This window comes from Chiloscyllium plagiosum, chromosome 20 (genome assembly GCF_004010195.1).
Source record: "Chiloscyllium plagiosum isolate BGI_BamShark_2017 chromosome 20, ASM401019v2, whole genome shotgun sequence".
Taxonomy (NCBI): domain Eukaryota; kingdom Metazoa; phylum Chordata; class Chondrichthyes; order Orectolobiformes; family Hemiscylliidae; genus Chiloscyllium; species Chiloscyllium plagiosum.
This window is the reverse complement of record NC_057729.1, coordinates 59028916-59046783: the sequence shown is the minus strand read 5'-3', so window position 1 is coordinate 59046783 and position 17868 is coordinate 59028916. Positions and strand designations below refer to the sequence as shown.

The 17868-nt window shown below is 43.7% G+C and overlaps 1 protein-coding gene across 5 annotated transcripts in view; it reads right to left on the bottom strand.

Annotated features, from left to right (window-relative positions):
- Window positions 1–1522: 1522 nt before the first annotated feature.
- The window catches only part of LOC122560324 (copine-1-like), a 93671-nt gene continuing 77325 nt past the window's right edge, over window positions 1523–17868 (bottom strand). For 4 of the 5 annotated variants that reach the window (XM_043710934.1, XM_043710937.1, XM_043710936.1 and 1 more), the window contains 8 exons: window positions 16872–16958; window positions 16267–16326; window positions 10861–10994; window positions 10701–10755; window positions 9576–9627; window positions 6415–6548; window positions 4307–4543; window positions 1523–2105 (listed from right to left, as the gene is read on the bottom strand). In XM_043710934.1, coding sequence (XP_043566869.1) covers window positions 1992–2105; window positions 4307–4543; window positions 6415–6548; window positions 9576–9627; window positions 10701–10755; window positions 10861–10994; window positions 16267–16326; window positions 16872–16958 — 873 coding nt within the window. In that variant the 3' untranslated portion in view covers window positions 1523–1991. Of the gene's footprint in view, window positions 2106–4306; window positions 4544–6414; window positions 6549–9575; window positions 9628–10700; window positions 10756–10860; window positions 10995–16266; window positions 16327–16871; window positions 16959–17868 lie in introns of those variants that run through there. The other variant, XM_043710938.1, reaches the window with a different exon arrangement.

The following is a 17868-nucleotide window of genomic DNA, read 5'->3' as shown; positions in this document are numbered from 1 at the left end:
AAGTGGTTTTATGTTGGATAAAGATTGGGGAGACTGATGTAATCTACTCTTCCAATTTATGAAGGGCAAATCATTGTTAACATCCCCCTGTGGACCTTTGTAAATCTAGTACTTGGCTAATGTAATTCACTAAAGTGATACTAACTTAGAAGAGGAAGGAGCTGACTCCAAACTTGACCAGCTTAGTTACAGACTGTACAAATGTAAGGTGTCAGGGACTGACCCCACCAACAAGTGGGGGAACTGTTGGAGGCGGCCCAGGGAAAGGCAGCTGGAGACCTCTTGACGACAATTGAACAGGAACCGGCCAATTATTCACAAAGGCAAGTGTTTAATTTTGGCAAATTGAGAGCATTTCCATCTGTTCCCCAAACCCACCCACTCACCGCTGTAGAAAAATGACCTCTTTGCATTTAATGTTGCATAAAGTATAAAAACTAAAACATTGACAAACAAAACAGTTTTTAAAAAATATTTTGTCCCAATGCAAGATAAATAATGCAATTTCATAACCTGCCAACATACAGACATTAACCAGTGCCCACTGACAGACTGAAAATAGTGAAAAACACTGCAGCAGAAAACAACAACAGGTCAGAAGCTAATAGCTGGAAAATCCCAACCCCAGGAAACTTGGTTACAGATCACAGTGTCTTAATACATTCACTGCCTTTTCAAGAACAGGAATGAAAGCATTCTAAAGCCAATTGCCATCAATAGTACCTAGATACTCGATTATTGTAAATCCATTAGCAACATTTCCATAAGGTGCATGCAGCAGTGAATAAAGCTTTGGAAAGTCAGCTGTGCGAGGCAGCAGAGAATGCACTGAACAGTAGAGTCAATATTTGTTTTCACAAAGCTCTCTCAGATACACAATGACGTAAACAGAGCAAACAATCAAGGACAAAACGACTTACAAACTAGACAACTCAGTTTGAGATGGAACCCAAATTGAGCCAGTTACTGATCAGGCAATCTGGAAAATGAAACCAAGTGGCTATGAACCCCTGGCTTCTCTGAATGTGGGGTGAATCCAGACCAGGACCAGATAAACCAGAGGGGCCTCACCTGCCTTTCAGCCCCAAAGAAAGCTAGGTATTAAACCCCAGCCGGAGTGAAAAGGCAGCCATATGCTAGCACAGAACAGTGGGGTGGAGGTGGGGGAGGGGAACAGATGTGTTTAGATCAGGCTCCAAACCAAATTCCTCAACCAAGAAATAGAATCCGATAGGTCACACTGAAGAATAAGCCAACAAACAGTTTGCATTGAGAACTTGGATAGGTTTCACATCCCCAGCCCACAAAGTCACTGGTCAGTAGGGTGGCATGGTGGCTCAGTGGTTAGCTTTGCTGCCTCACAGTACCAGGGTCTCAGGTTCGATTCCAGCCTTGGGCAACTGTCTGTGTGGAGTTTGCACATTTCTCCCTGTGTCTGTGTGGGTTTCCTCCCACAGTCCAAAGATGTGCAGGTCAGGTGAATTGGCCATGTTAAACTGCCCATAGCGTTAGGTGCATTAATCAGAGGGAAGTGGGTCTAGGTGGGTTACTCTTCAGAGGGTCGGTGTGGACTGGTTGGGTCGAAGGGCCTGTTTCCACACTGTAGGGAATCTAATCTAGTAAAAAAATGATGATTGTAAGTCAGTTTTGGTGGGCTAGCAGTAAAGCCCCAGTCCTCCCAGAACTGTTTACAGACTGGCAACAGGTACTTGCATATATTTTAAGCCTTGTAGTTCACAAAGGAGGATTATGGAAAACTGCATTTTAAAATCTGCTATGTCAAGGTTAAGTGTTTTAAAAAATAATTTCTACAATCTGCAGGATTCGAAAAAAGTTGGTAACACTGGGTATACTTGTATGTGACCGTCATCAGAAGAGATTCTGGTCCCCGATTATAACGTGTGGGTGTCTGTGTGCACGGGTGTGTGTCTCTACAGAGGTTGGTGCTAACGTTACACAGACACAGTGCAGCCCATGTCCCGGGTGAACGGTTACTGGGCTGGCTTCGGCGGATTCAGTGGTGTCAGATTTCTCATCTTGAAATACGACACTAGCTGCTTGGGCACCTCTGCCAGGACAGTCTGGGCCAGGGCTTCCTTAGGAGCCTAGAAACAAAACAGGTAATAAATAAAACCATGTGTTAACCTTTATAGAGAAACATTGGTCTTTACCAGTGCCTATAGTCTCTCACAACAGTGACCAATCAAATTCCACAACCTTCCCATCATTGCATCAAGGACATGAATTATAAAAGTAACTCAAACAAAAGAAGGAATTATTTTCTATAACAGATACTCTTTATCCTTATCTGAAGAAGGATATTCTGTATATGTAGGAGGGTTATCTGACTGACTTTTGAGATGCCTAGACTGACTGAGGATAGACTAAATTGGTTCGGATTATATTGACTGGAGGTTGGAAAAATGAGGGGGATCTCAGAAACCTATAAAATTGTAACAGGATTAGGCAGAGTCAACGCAGGAAGGATGTCACCAATGACAGAGAACCTGTTTAAGGATACAATGTAAGACCGAGATGAGGAGAAATGCCTTTACCAAGAGTTGGAGGTGCCGGTGTTGGACTGGGGTGCACAAAGTTAAAAATCACACAACACCAGGTTATAGTCCAACAGGTTTAATTGGAAGCACTAGCTTTCAGAGTATCGCTCCTTCATCAGGTGGTAGTGGAGGAATACCATGATTGTTTCACTTCTTTCATGTGTAAATCACAAAACCTTTTTTAAAATTTACATTCTCAGGTTAACTGTAACAATTGGTGTCAGCCAGATAAGATGTTGAAGGTGTTAGACCCCTGTGTGCTGTTGTCTGTGCCATAATGTTTAGACTGATTCTAATCTAAAAAATGAGGTAACAGAGTCTTACATGGATTCATGAATCCACATGAAAGAAGTGAAACTAACATGGTCATTCTAACAGATGAGAGACTTAACAAACAATAAAGGTATTTTTCAATGTATAATTTCAGTTACATCACACTGTAAACATTTGCTATAAATTCTGTGTCTTACAATTGTGTCCTCCACAACCACCTGATGAAGGAGCGGTGCTCTGAAAGCTAGTGCTTCCAATTCAACCTGTTGGACTATAACCTGGTGTTGCGTGATTTTTAGCTTCACCAGAGAGTGGGGAGCCTGTGGAACTCTGTCACAGAAAGCAGGCTGGGCCAAAACATTGAGGAGTTAGTTTTGGTTCTTAGGACTAAAGGAGTCAGAGAGGGGGGTACGTGGAGAAAGTGGGAACGTACTATTAACTTGGATGATCAGCTAGTGGAGCAGGATCAAAGGGCTGAATGGCCTACTGCCATTTTCTATGTTTCTATGTAAAATAGCCAGAAATTGGAACCAACTGCCAACCAGAATAGTTGGTGCAGGCTGTGTTGATGTATTTTAGGGGAGGCTTGATGAAATCTTGGAAGGAGTAGGATTCCGGGGTTTGGGTGGGTGGGTGGAGCATGGGGTTGCTGTGGAATAGCAGCCCATGTGGGCCGAATGGCCTGTTTCTGCACTGAAGACTCAAAGTTGAGTCAGACCTCAGTCTACCCAACGTATAATGATTGGCAAACTCAATGAGGGTAGCAAGATTCAATACCATGCTAAATGCAACAACTGCTTTCAAACACAGCAGGCAATCTGTACATAGCAAACTCCCTCCAGCAGTAATAGCCAGATATTTGGATTCATTGATGTGGATAGGTGGCTAAGGTCACTGGGCCAATAACCCCAAGGTAATTCCTCCGATCTTCCTTAGAATAGTGCTATGGAATATTCTACCTTCACCTGATAAAGCAGCTGAGTATTAACTGTGAAATGTGAAAAACTAAACACACAGGAGTCTTATTCGGTCAGTGCAGGCCAGGAGTTCTTCAGCTAAATCCACAACCCAGCTCTCTGAAGGTAGCCCTTTAAATTACCGCGACTATATTTCCAAGTGCTGCCAAAACGTGGAGAGGGTCTTTACCATTCTTCAGGCAGCAGGTTCCAGGTCCACCCAGCTCCAGGTGAAACATTTACTCAACTCGCAAATTTTTCAATCACATCAAATCTGTTTATGGACCTCGCAGCTAATAGAAACAGCATGGATCTATCTTAAATCCTCGTCCAAATCATTAACATCAAAGGGTCAGCCTGTACCTTGTGTTCCAGTTTTGGAGTGGAATTTGAAATCACTACCCACTGCCTCTGTGGCGGCTGTTACACACCATAGCTCAGGCAGGTGGTTAGATTCATGTGAAAGAGTTCCAGAGCGTGGGACAGAGCCCAGTTTAACTCTCAGTCTTTCCTACTTACGTTCTGAAACTGTCTGAAGGGGACAAACTGCACAATGTCTCGGACGACAGGCTCTCCGGCCAGCGACTTCAGGACACCATCATCACCATCAAGGAACTCCATGGCTTTGAAATCCGCGCCGCCAACACCAACTATAATGATGGACATCGGCAACTTTGAGGCTTCAACAATCGCATCCCGTGTCTGGTCCAAGTCGGTAATCTCCCCATCGGTGATAATCAGCAGAACGTAATATTGCTGAAGGGCCAAAATCAGAACCAAAACAACAGAGATGATGCAAATACCAAGATCCTTAGAACTTATTGCCCCCAACTCCACCGCCCCCTGCCATTTTTCCAATGAAGTTCTTTTAGAGAGATGAAGTAAGTTTCACATGCACTCAACACATGACTCCTGTCTCCCAGCTGCTCTATCGAGCCATGTAACTGCAGAAGATCATGCCCATAGCCAATTATTTCCCACATCACAAGGCAATTCCAGAGAGGACTGTGGGGTGAAAACAAATCACTGGATAGAGATGACTATGCTGGGGCAGTATTTCCTGGAGCATCAGCAGCTGAGGAGTGACCTTATAGAGGTTTATAACATAACAAAGGCATGGATAAGGTCTTTTTCCCCAGGGCAGGGGAGCCCAAAATCAGACACCATACGTTTAAGGCGCAAGGGGAAGAATTTAAAAGGAACTTAAGGGACAATTCTTTCACACAGAGGATGGTGCATGTCTGGAATGAGCTACCAGAGGAAGTGGTGGAGGCTGATATGATTACAACATTTAAAAGGCATCTGGATGGATATATAAATAGGAAGGGTTTAGAGGGATATGGGCCAGGTGCTGGTAAATGGGACTAGATTAATTTAGGAATCTAGTCAGCATGGACGAGTAGGATCAAAGGATCTGTTTCCATGCTGAACAGCTCTATGAGAAGATTGAACAGTCCCACCCCCACCCTCACTAGCTACAGCCCCCACACACTGATAAGAAAGTATCTGACCCCTGCTAGCTGTTACTCAGTATAGTGTGGAAAGGACTGATCCGTGAATCGAACCACACAATCTCCCTTACTCAGGACTGACCGATCTATTGATCATCTGTTTGGGTTTCCTCCAGGTGCTCCAGTTTCCTCCCAGAATCCAAAGATGTGCAGGTCAGGTGAATTGCCCATAGTGTTAGGTGCATTAGTCAGGGGTAAATATAGGGTGGGAGAAGGGATCTGGGCGGGTTGCTCTTTGGAGGGTCGGTGTGGACTCGTTGGGCCGAAGGGCCTGTTTCCATACTGTAATTCATCTAATCAAACATCTAAACTCACCACGGGTTTTTCAATATCACAAAGCCAGGACCCTTTTCCCATTCAGAAGAGGGAGGCTGAAGGAGCATGGGAACACCACCACCTCCAGGTCACATACCAGCAGAACCGGAGTCACCTGTAAGCTACATTGAATAAGGCAGCAGATTCCCAAAGGATATCGAGAACCAGTTCTTTAATATCAAGCCCGACAATGTTTTGTGACCAAGCTTTTCTGGCACAAAAGTCATCGCAAGATCCAAACTAGTTATGACACTCCCTCACAAAGCTCCGACAATGGGATTAAAAAATATCAAGACAATAAGCATATTTCTACACAACACAGATACTGTCTACTGCCTTGGGAACCATTTAGCACTAGCTACCTGATCCCACGCCCCCTCCATAGTGCAGTGACATTGTTGTGGGCACAGCCCAGTAAGAGCACAAAAAACACCAACTTCTTCACACCTACTCCTGCTGATCCCTGCAAATCTCTCTCCTGCAAATTTCCATCAAGTTATTTTATTGAAGTGTTACTGAAGGACAAATGTTGGCTTTGTCTGCAATGCTCACTTCCCACCAACAAATTAAAAATCCAACTCTCTTTTGAAAGTTTTACTGAACCTTCTCTCAGCCCTGTGTTAGACACCATGTTCCAGATCCCAGCTCGCTGGCTGAAAAACTAATCTCATTTCTCCTATGGCTCTTTGGCCAACTACGTTAAACATCTCTCTTCCAGTTACTGATCTTTTTATCAGCAAGTTTCTCTTAATTCACGGAATTTTTAACACTGTGCTCCAACCTCCCTGCCTGGGTACTCACCGCAGCGGTCCCTGTCTGAGTGGAAGCAGCAGCAAATCGCGACACGTGGGTTATAATGGGACAGAAGTTGGTTGGTCCGTATAGCCTGACGTTGACAATAGCATTTCGATATGCATCAATAATCCCCTGTACTCCTGTTAGCACAGAGATGGGGGGGGGGGGGGGGAGGGAAACGGTTGGTCGGAGACAGGGGAAAGTGGAGCGGGGGAAGGGCAGTAGGAACAGGAGAGAAAGAGAGGCAAGGAGAGACAGACCGACAGAGATGATGACGAGGGAGAGAGAGAGGTAGAGAGCACTATTACTCAGTCTTACATAGACTGCACAAATGGGAGATCAAACCAAATATTATGGCAAAAATTCTATTAAAGAACATGCCATCATTCTGTCCCCTTGGTGAATCACACCTTTTTTCCCTGTTGAGATCTTGTGCAATTCATCATTTTTTCCCAATCAGGAATACAGCATCGATCCACACTCTGCCTGTTATACAGTGTCCCATTGCCCCAGTATGCAAAGCCCCAGCCTAAAACTAGGTCCTCTTACCGTGAAGGCCATGTCATTTTATTTTGTGTTTATTAAGATTGTTGACTGAAATGGGTAAGAAATGTTTCAAAACTGGTGTCGTCAAGGATTGCTGCAGATTTTGACAATTAAGTCACCTGACCGTCATGGCAAGCAATGTTGAAACAGCTGCTGGAACAAGCAGCAATTATTGAGAAACTGGAGACGAGGGGCTCCGTATTCAGGTGGAGGTCTGGCTGGCAACACAACATTGTCTATGGACTGGTAACTAGTTACTGATGTGAAAGGAGTTTTGCCTGCCAGTCTTGTGATTGGCTCTCGGGTAAATGAGCAACATAAAGAGAGGTGATCAAATCTCAACCAACTCAGGAGTTGTTTCTCTTTTCCTCAGAATCAAAACCCACTTTAAATCTGAAGAAAGCCAGTTTATCGTTCCTTCAGCGGTTTCTCTACTTCCAAGTCTCTGACTTTTTAACTTAAGTCAGAGATCTTTTATAAATGAATAAACAACATGTGCCTCTTGCAAAACAGTGGAATTATCCAAAAAAAAACTTCAGCAAGAATCAACCCAACAGATCTTGTGAACAAACACGAGAGAATTGTTTTGCATGTTTTTATTCCTCCATCCCAGTCTGTGCCAGTGTGCATAAGGGAATGTTAATAAGCTGATCAGTAATTTGTAGAGCTTGACCCAGTGTTTGAAATAAATAGTCATTTTCAATACAGCACAGAAATCTGATATGGGCTTTCCTTCAAGATTAGAAGTAAACTATGGGATTATGTACTTTTTAAAATACACTACGTTTCTGGCAATACGGGGATTAGAGAGGCTTGATTGCCAGTGTGTCACCTCTGAGCGATGACACCACCTTCCTTCATCCTACATTAGTGGCGGTCAGAGGGGCTCTTATTTTGGCCTCTCATGGTCAAGAGTTTCTACCCTGAGTCTTCACCTGACTGAAGAGATTGACCAATGGAGCTGGCTTACCAAGGATAGCTTTGAATATAACAGCGCACAATAGGCCATTCGGCCCTCAGTGTTGCACTGACTTGTGATGCAGTATTTGTAGATTCCCCTCTCCATCAATCTGGAGGATGTGGTGAGGGTGTTACTGATGTTGGTGCACACTCCACGTCTCTTAACAGTACAAAGACAACAAAAACTCTATGTGGAGGATTTTTGTTGACAACAAAGACTCAAAGTCAAACCCTTGCTTCTGTAGTTTGTAGATGCCGATTGCAGCCGATTGGATGTTCTTGCCATTAACAGTGTTTGAGAGCAGAGGATGGGAAGGGCTCATTGTATTCCAGAAGGGGGAATATTTGACTGGCCAGGTGTGGGCTAATAAGATTTCTTTTGGCAATATTCAGGGACAGACTGAATTTCCTTACACAGAATTGATGAGATTGAAAGTGGATTTCTGAACGTGGTGCAAATCTTCTCCCCTTAGAATGAACCAGGTGATAAAAACATTGAGACACCCCAAAGAACAACAAGGAGAGGTCATTCAGCCTCTGAAACAGCCCTTCCATTAAAGGATGGTTGATCCATGACTGCATGGCAGCCTCCCACTACTGCCCCACAGTCCTGAATACCATTAACTGACAAAACGCTACTCTGTTATCCTGGAAACTTAGGAGGCCACGTATATAGTCTCAAAAATATGAATACGATCCCATGTCAACTCACTGGAACAAAACAGAAGCAACTGGACATTTCACTAGCACTATGTCCAAACTCATTAGAAGGGAAATGTTAAAGCTCGGCTTCCAACGGCTGATCCCTTCAGTTCCAGACCCAGACGAGCAGCCAAAGTTATACAGCTTTGTTTGACGGGAGGCAGACTGAGTGTTATTTGTAACATCAATAACATATAAATCTCACAATAACCCTCAATGTGTACGAAGAGGGGAGGCTTCGAGAGGAAGGCAAGGCTTTCCACTGCAGAGTTATTCAAACTCTGATAGCTTCGACTTGCTGTGATCAGATACACTGGAGGAGCAACTGAGAAAGGTTCAATGGTTTCCAATTGGCAGCAGAACCACTGAAGAGCAGGGGATGGAGAAGAAATAGGAAATGCATCTCTCCAACTCATATCTTGGAATATTCTGAACACCAAATGTAATGCTGTCCCCTCCCAATCCTAAATTTGTTTCACATTTTCCAACATGAACTGCCCATCGCAATCCCAGAGTTAATAACCTTCACCAATCGGCCCTCAAATCAGTGAGGGGGGAATGTGGGGCATGATGTTGTGGGTGGAACACACAAGGATGGTACATGCTTACTGTACAAGGTCAGGCCATTGGAAGACAAATTAAAATATAAAACTTAAGTATGTGAAAAATGCCGGGGACACAGCATTTTCATTTGTATTTTTGGTATGGCATTTCAGGTTACATAGGGGCATTCTGTGCTAGCTCAAAGCTCCATTTAAACAAATGCCTACATGGGTGACTTGTGATTTTACTGTATCCAGTATCACCAAAACACTGAGGTGGCTATGGATGAAATGAAAGCCAAACACAACAGACAAGCTTGCCAGAATTAAGCAGGAAGACACACTGAACAAAAAGCACATTGCGCTACACTTGCCTTCCTTTCTACCCTCAAACAGACAGATGGAGAAATTTCCTACCTTGACAGTATGGGTTGGTGGCATTAAAATTCAAGGAAAACTCATGGGAAACCTGCAGGAAGTAGGAAACAACAATTAGGTTTAAAATCTTCCTCACTGAAATTCTCTCAACAACCTTTTGCCCACACCCCCAGGTTCACCCCTTCCCATTGGGTCAATGCCCTGTACCTACATTACTCAGTGATCAGTCTCACTCCTGGATCGCAGCATAAGACAGGCTTGGAGCACATTGCCTGCATGTGTGATGGAGTCAAAAAGTATGGTGCTGGCAAAGCACAGCCAGGCAGGCAGCATCCGAGGAGCAGGAGAGTCGACGTTTTGAGCATAAGCTCTTTATTAGGATGCATGATTGAAGCATTTAAGAGGCCAGTGGGTGATTATTTACATAGAAACAATGAGCAAGGGTTATGGTGCAAAAGCAGGAAAATGTCACTAAGTTGCAATATTCAGTTAGAGAGCTGGTGAAGACATGATAGGCTGAATGGCCTCCTTTTGTGATTGGGTAAGATGACAACGGTCCAAACAGCAGATTGCCCTACAGAGCTGATCCAGAGACCCATAACTGTTCAGCCTGAGGCACTGGAGCTCCACTGGGGTGTGGCAGCTTCTCTATTGGAAGCTCAAGGATATAACGTGGTGGTTAGCTTCAGATTGATAGCCCCAGTTCAGAAGGAGATTCAGAGATACTGGGGATTGATGTACTTCAACAGACAAGTTGCATGTTGTGACTTTTCAGAAAATGGTGGTTAGACAGTGGCACGCTTTAGTTTTGTGCACCAAGTCAGGTTGCAGACTCAGGAGCAGTCAGTCAAGTAATAAAATTGTTCATTTTGATAAGGTTAGCTCACAGATATACCATGTGGTATTCTCAACCTTAAAAACAGACTCAATGGGCTGAAGGGCCTTTTCCATATGATTCTATGAAATGCAGCAGTAAATCTATAGTGCGTGAAAAATGTAGTAATGATATTTACATTGTAAATTCTTCCATGGTAAATGCATTTCAGTATCATAACTGAAAAATCAGAAGCAGAAAACAACATGGGGAAAGTTTGTAACAATGCAATGCATAAGACACAGCACCACCCCTGCAAACCCAGGGCTGTGCCTCTCCGTTGCTCTTACCTTCCAGTCGGGAGGAACTTGAGCCCCAAACCCAAATGCAGGAAACAGCTTATCTCTGTGGACACAGGGAGAGCAATGATGAGGCAGAACTCAATACACTCAGTGGGTTCTCATTTCATTAATCCACCAGCCAGCAGTGTCCTGAAAACATGGAACTTACGTATCGTAATCCTGCACAACCTGCCCGACAGACCAGATGGCAGTCAGGTACTCATTGACTCCATTCGGGCTGATGTAATGTAGCGAGTCTGAGGAGTGGGGATCTCCGTTTGATCCAGTGAAGTCGACACCAACCTGAGAAAAGGGAAAGTTGTGGAATACATTCAGTGAAAAGATGCATCATAAACTGCACTCCCAGAAAAACAAATTCTGAAGTCCATATGCACGTCCTGTTCGCAAATCTCCTGCTGTTAACACTCCAACATCCCACATTTAGAATAGAGGTTTCCAAAATAAACAGGTCATGCTGTAACGCCACTTTCCCATCTGTAGCACTGTTACATTGTCTCAATTGTACAGCCTCCTGTACCGTCCATCAAACCAACACTCTCTCCTTCCGTACTGTTTTGAAATTAACTTGATTTAATATTCATCATTAAAGTCAAGGAGTGACTAACTTGATGGAGTCATACTCTATGACTGAGGCTCTTTGGCCCACTACATCTATGCCAACTAACACCAAACCACACAGACTCCATTTACCTGCATTTGGTTCACAGCCTACTATGCTCTAGCAATGAAGGTAATGGAGACTAAAATTGATCTGATCCACTCTGAAAACGACTTCTGGTTCCACTTCACCTGATGCTGGCCCTTCTTTTCTCCTCACAGTTATTAACACCACAAAAGACTGACTTGTTCAAAACTGTCCCCCCCTCAGCTTGAACCTGTGCCATCTTGTAGTTGACCTCCCCAACGTGGGAGAAAGCCTCTGACTTTCCAGCCTCTCTCTGCCTCTCAATTTTGTGGATCTGTCAGGTCACCCTTCAGCCTCTGTCTTTCCAATGAGAGAGTATCCAATTTCTCCTCAGTAACCAGGCAGCATCCTGGTAAACATTCCTTGCACCCTCTCCAAAACCTTCATGTCAGCTGGCAGTGTGGCAACCGGAACCGCACACAATTTTCCAAAAATAGCCTCACTAAAATTTTGTACAGCTGCAACATAACTTGCCAATTTTTATATTTGATGCCCCGGCCAATGAAAGCAAGGTTGCTGTATGCCTTCTTGACCACCTTACCCTCTATAAAGGAATAAGTTGATTAGAGATAGTCAACATGGTTTTGAGAAGGGTTAGTCATGCTTCACAAACCTTATTGAGTTCTTTGAGAAGGTGACCAAATAGGTGGATGAGGGTAAAGTGGTTGATGTGGTGTATATTTCAGTAAGGCGTTTGAGAAGGCTTCTCACAGTAGGCTATTGCACAAAATACGGAGACATGGATTGAGGGTGATTTAGCAGTTTGGATCAGAACTTGGCTAACTGAAAGAAGATAGAGGGTGGTGGTTGATGGAAAATGTTCATCCTGGAGTTTAGTTATTAATGGAGTACCATAAGGATCTGTTTTGGGTCCACTGCTGTTTGTCATTTTTATAAATGACCTGGATGAGGGCGTAGCAAGATGGGTTAGTAAATTTGCAGATGACACTAAGGTCAGTGGAGTTGTGGATAGTGACGAAGGATGTTGTAGATTAGAGAGAGACATAGATAAGCTGCAGAGCTGGGCTGAGAGGTGGCAAATAGAGTTTAAGTGGAAAAGGATGAGGTGATTCACTTTGGAAGGAGTAACAAGAGTAACGACTACTGGGCTAATGTTCAGATTCTTGGCAGTGTAGATGAGCAGAGAGATCTATGTGTCCATGTACATAGATCCCTGCACGTTCCACCCAAGTTAATAGGGTTGTCAAGAAGGCATACAGTGTGTTAGCTTTTATTGGTAGAGGGATTGAGTTTCGGAGCCATGAGGTCATGCTGCAGCTTACAAAACTCTGGTGGGGCTGCACTTGGAGTATTGCGTACGGTTCTGGTCACCGCATTATAGGAAAGATGTGGAAGTTTTGGAAAGGATTCAGAGGAGATTCACTAGGATATTCCATGGTATGGAGGGAAGGTCTTATGAAGAAAGGCTGAGGGACATGAGGCTGTTTTCATTAGAGAGGAGGTGGTTGAGAGGTGACTTAATTGAGACATATAAAGATAATCAGAGGGTTAGGTAAAGTGGACAGTGTGTGTCTTTTTCTTCGGATGGTGATGACTAGCATGAAGGGGCATAGCTTTAAATTGAGGGGTGATAGATATAGAGAGACGTCAGCAGTAGGGGCAAGGAATGCACTGCCTACAACAGTAGTAGAGTCGCCAACTTTAAGGGCATTTAAATGGTCATTGGATAGGCATATGGATGAAAATGGAATAGCGTAGGTTCGATGAGCTTCAGGTTGGTTCCACAGGTTGGCGCTACATCAAGGGCCAAAGGGCCTGTACTGTGCTGTAATGTTCTTATCCATCTGTGTTACCACTTTCAGGGATCTGTGGACCCATATGCCCAGATCCCCTATTTGTCAATGCTCCTCAGGGTTCTGCCATTTATTGTAATATTAACATTTAAATGTGATCTTCTAAAACTCATCACCTCACATTTGTCAGTATTAAACTCCATCTGCCATTTCGCTGCCAGAATCTGTAATTTATGTATATCCCACCGTATCCTTTGATAATCCTGCTCAATATCTGCAACTCTGCCAATTTTGGGGTCATCCACAAACTGACTAATCAGACCACCTATATTTTATTCCAGATCGTTTAAACATATTACAAACAACAGAGGTCCCAGCACTGATCCCTGCGGGACACCACTAGTTACTAAATTCTGGGAAGCACTTTTCCATCGCAACTTGGTCTTCTATGACCGAGCCAGTTCTGTATCCATCTAGTCAGCTGACCCCGGATCCTAGAAGAATCTACCTTCTGTAGCAACCTGCCATGAGGTACCTTAGCAAATGCCTTACTAAAGTCTGTGTAGACAATATCCATTGCCTCTCCTGCAATCATTTTTGTCATCTCCTCAAAAAACTCAGTGGTGAGACACGACTTACCCCGCACAAACCCATTCAAGCCCATTCATTAAACAAAGGAAGGACATTGGCCATTCTCCAGTCCTCTGGAACCTCGCCTGAGGCCAAAGAGGATGTAAATATATTGGTTAAGTCCCAGCTGTTTCAACTTTTACCTCCCACAGTATCCTGGGAGAGATCCTTGTTTACCTTAATGCATTTCAAGACACCCAGCACTTCTTCCTTCATTATGTTGACCTGCCCAAGAGTATTCATACACCTTTCCCTAACGTCAACTTCCCTCTCTTAGGTGAATACCGATGTAAAGTACTCTTTAAGGATCTCACCCATTTCCTCTGGCTCCACACATAACCTCCTTCCTTTATCCTAAAGTGGGCCTGCTCTTTCCCTAACTACCCTCTTGGTCCTAATGTATGTATAAAATACCTTGTGATTCTCCTTAACCATGCTGGCCAAAGACATTTCATCGCCCCTTTTAGCCCTCCTGATTCTCCTTTTGAGCTCCTTCCTACTTTCTCTCTATTCTTCAATGGCTTTGTCTATTTTTTTGTTGCCTAGCCCTTTGGAGTACACTTCCTTTTTTTTTTAAATTAAGCTGATAATTTGCCCACTCATCCAAGGTGCCCAATTCCTGCCATTCTTGTCCTTCATTTTCACAGTACCCATCCTGCACTCTAACCAACTGGTCCTTATAAGACTCCCACATGCCAGGTATGTATTGACCCTCAAACAGCTGCTCCCAATCCACATTCTCACTGGAACTGTGATTACCTAGCCAGGCTCATTTCCCAACTCCAAATCCGGTGTGGCCCACTCATTCAACTATCCACGTACTGTTTCAAACAACCTTCAAGGACTCACCAAATTGGTCCCCGTTCAAACCCTAAGCATTAAGTGAACCCCAGTCAACACAGTGGAAGTTAAAATCACCCACCTCAACAACCCTGTTATTTTCACATCTTTTCAGAATCTGTCTACATATCTCTTCCTCTATCACCCACTGGCAGCTCGGGGCTCTGTAGTACAATCCCAGCATTGTGACTGCACCCTTCCTATTCCTGAGCTCTATCCATAATGCCTTGATCCAAGATCCCTCCAGGGTGTCCTCCCTCTACACAGCTGTGATTTGCTCCCTAACTAGTAATGTAACTCCCTCACTACTTCTGCTTCCTCTTCTGTTTCTTCTAAAACATCAATATCCCAGAACACTAAGCCGCCAACCCTGTCCCTCTTTCAGCCATGTCTCTGTGATAGCAACACCATCATAATTGTAGAATACTGAAAGAGATTGATTCCCTCAGTAGGGATGTCCACACAATACATGAGCCATCTTTCTTTCCAGATGCTGTTAGACCAACTGACCAAAACCCACAACATTCCTGACCCTCACTTCATTCTGTTAAAGGATGGAAAGCAACACTTTCCAAATCAAACACTGCACACAAAAAAATCCTGACCTTTTATATCAGCCTCACTCAAACCAGAGTGACTGAATTATCTTTTTAAATATAAATGCCCACACCCTTGAACAAAATTATGTTAATATTAATTGTCTGTGTATACTTCCTGAGGTGGGACCTATAGACTGAGAGTGTTTTGTGAGGTCACTTCAGAGGTAAGCTAATGACCAGTGTCAGCCTATTCGCCAACTGATCCAGGACAGAGAGATTAATCACTGATCAGTGCATGTACAGGGAGGTGGGACTGAAACTAGGGGGTAAAAGAAACTATTGTGGACAGAATTTCAAACAGAGATTTCCAATGCAATTGTGGTTTCCTACTGCCTTCAGGTTTTCCTTGAATTTCCAGCCCAACAACCCATTCTGCCAAAGTACAGGTTGTTTTGCTATAAGGTCCATTTCATTAATGCCAATTCGCTATAACACAATTGACAAATCGGGGACACTGTTTCTAAAGTGTAAACCTTTAAAGCCTGTATTGCTTATAATGCGGTTCTGGTCCTATTAGTTTAAATAGTGCTGCTATTTCATGATTTTCTTATAACACGGGATTGCATGAAAACGGAACTCCCGCATTATAGCGGAACCAACTGTACATAATTGGTACAGGACTGGAGTCCCATACAAACCTAACCCGCCGAAGGATGGGTAGTTTTCCTTCACTGTAAGGTATCAGTGAACCAGGTGTACTCTGCTACCTTCATGGTCACTTTCACTGATAAACATCCCTTTATTTGTGGGCTTTGTCGAACTGTATTAAACTTTCTGAAACTACCAGGTTGGGAATTGAACTCCTGCTCTCTGGTTTACTGATGAGATGCACTTTCATGGATCTTAGTTTCTGACCTGTACACATTAGGATAGGAAGTTCTCCAGTGTCAACCACTACAAAACTATCAATTTCAGCCTCAAGTTCAGTACTTGGCCTGTAAGATATTACATCATAACAACAAACAGAGAGATTAGGGATAGCCCACTCTTTAAACGACTACCTTACTGCATTCAAACTCACTCAAGTACCATTGAAATTTACTTACTGTGAAATTAATCTGACATCCACCCATAACGTAATCCAGGAAGGAGTATTCAGTTTCCAGCTGTTAAATAAAATAAGGTGGAATTAGTACCATTTGTGGATGCTGGTCTCTGAAAATGTGGGCAGAGACAGAATCTACTCCCTGTGCAGTGAACTCCAGGACAGGGGACAGAGTTGCAAACGTAGTGTTTGATTGTACAGGGATGAAATCGGGAGGCACCTTTTCATATGCAAACCAAAAAAAAAATGTAGAGGTACTGAGAGCCAATTAAAAGCTACAAGTGAAGACATCAGATTTTTATTAGAGCAGAGAATCAAGGTGGGGAAACAGAATTGAGCTAGTGATTAACCATTATCTAACTTAACAGCAGAGCAGGCCCGAGGGGCTGAATGGTCTCCTCCTGGAGTTGTGGAGGGGCTGAATGGTCTCCTGCTGGAGCTGTGGAGGGGCTGAATGGTCTCCTGCTGGAGCTGTGCCAGTGTAGCTAACGCTGAAGGCCATTAGCATTTTATAATGTGATCGGGGAGCAGCATGGTTCTAACAATGAGTAGATTCTTCCACAAATTCAGACTGTTGCTGGGAAGTTTATTTCAGGATTTACATACCTTGCACGATCGAACCCGAATAATGCCAGAGTTCTTGTAGCTCTTCTTCTTCTTTTTCTTCTCTGGGTTAATGCATTCAAACTCAATCTTCAGGGGAACAACACACCAATCAGAAAATGGCACTTTGTATAATCACACATTTCAATTCTTCACTCCAGACCTAGACTCCATTCCCATCACCCATTTCCTTCAGCTAGATACAGTAACAAGTTTTCCATCTAATTTGCTGACCATCTCTAGACCCCAATGGCTTCACCTCCCTCTTGTATTGATGACCTTTTCCACAATGGCTGTCATTTTCCTACTACAGGAAGAATGTTGTGAAACGATTTACAAGGAGGTTGCCAGGGTTGGACGGTTTGAGCTATAGGGAGAGGCTGAAAAGGCTGAGGCTACTTTCCCTGGAGGGTCGGAGGCTGAGGGGTGACCTTATAGAGGTTTACAAAATTATGAGGGGCATGGATAGGATAAATAGACAAGCTATTTTCCCAGGGTAGGGTGAGTTCAAAACTAGAGGGTTTAGGGTGAGAGGGGAAAGATTTGTAAGGGATCTAAAGGGCAACTTTTTCATGCAGAGGGTGGTGTGTGTATGGAATGAGCTTATAACATTTAAAAAAGCATCTGGATGGGAGGTTTATGACTAGGAAAGGTTTAAGAGGGATGTGGGCCAAGTGCTGGCAAATGGGACTAGATTAATTTAGGATATCTGGTCAGCATGAACGGGTTAGACTGAAAGGTCTGTTTCTGTGTGACATGGAATGACTCTTATCAACTCTTTGTCAGGGACCAGACCTGTGGATCTCCTACCTTCTCTTCCTACTACAATCTGCAGGCTTTGAAAGCCCTAGCTTGACACCAGCTGTTTCTTTAATGGGCGGAATATTCTATTTTGGTTACAAAGTTCCCTTGAAAACCTGAAACCAGCATCATTCCCAAATCTGCATAGTTTCTGTTTTCCTGTTTGTTTATCTCCACTGTCTCCTCTTGGACTGAGATC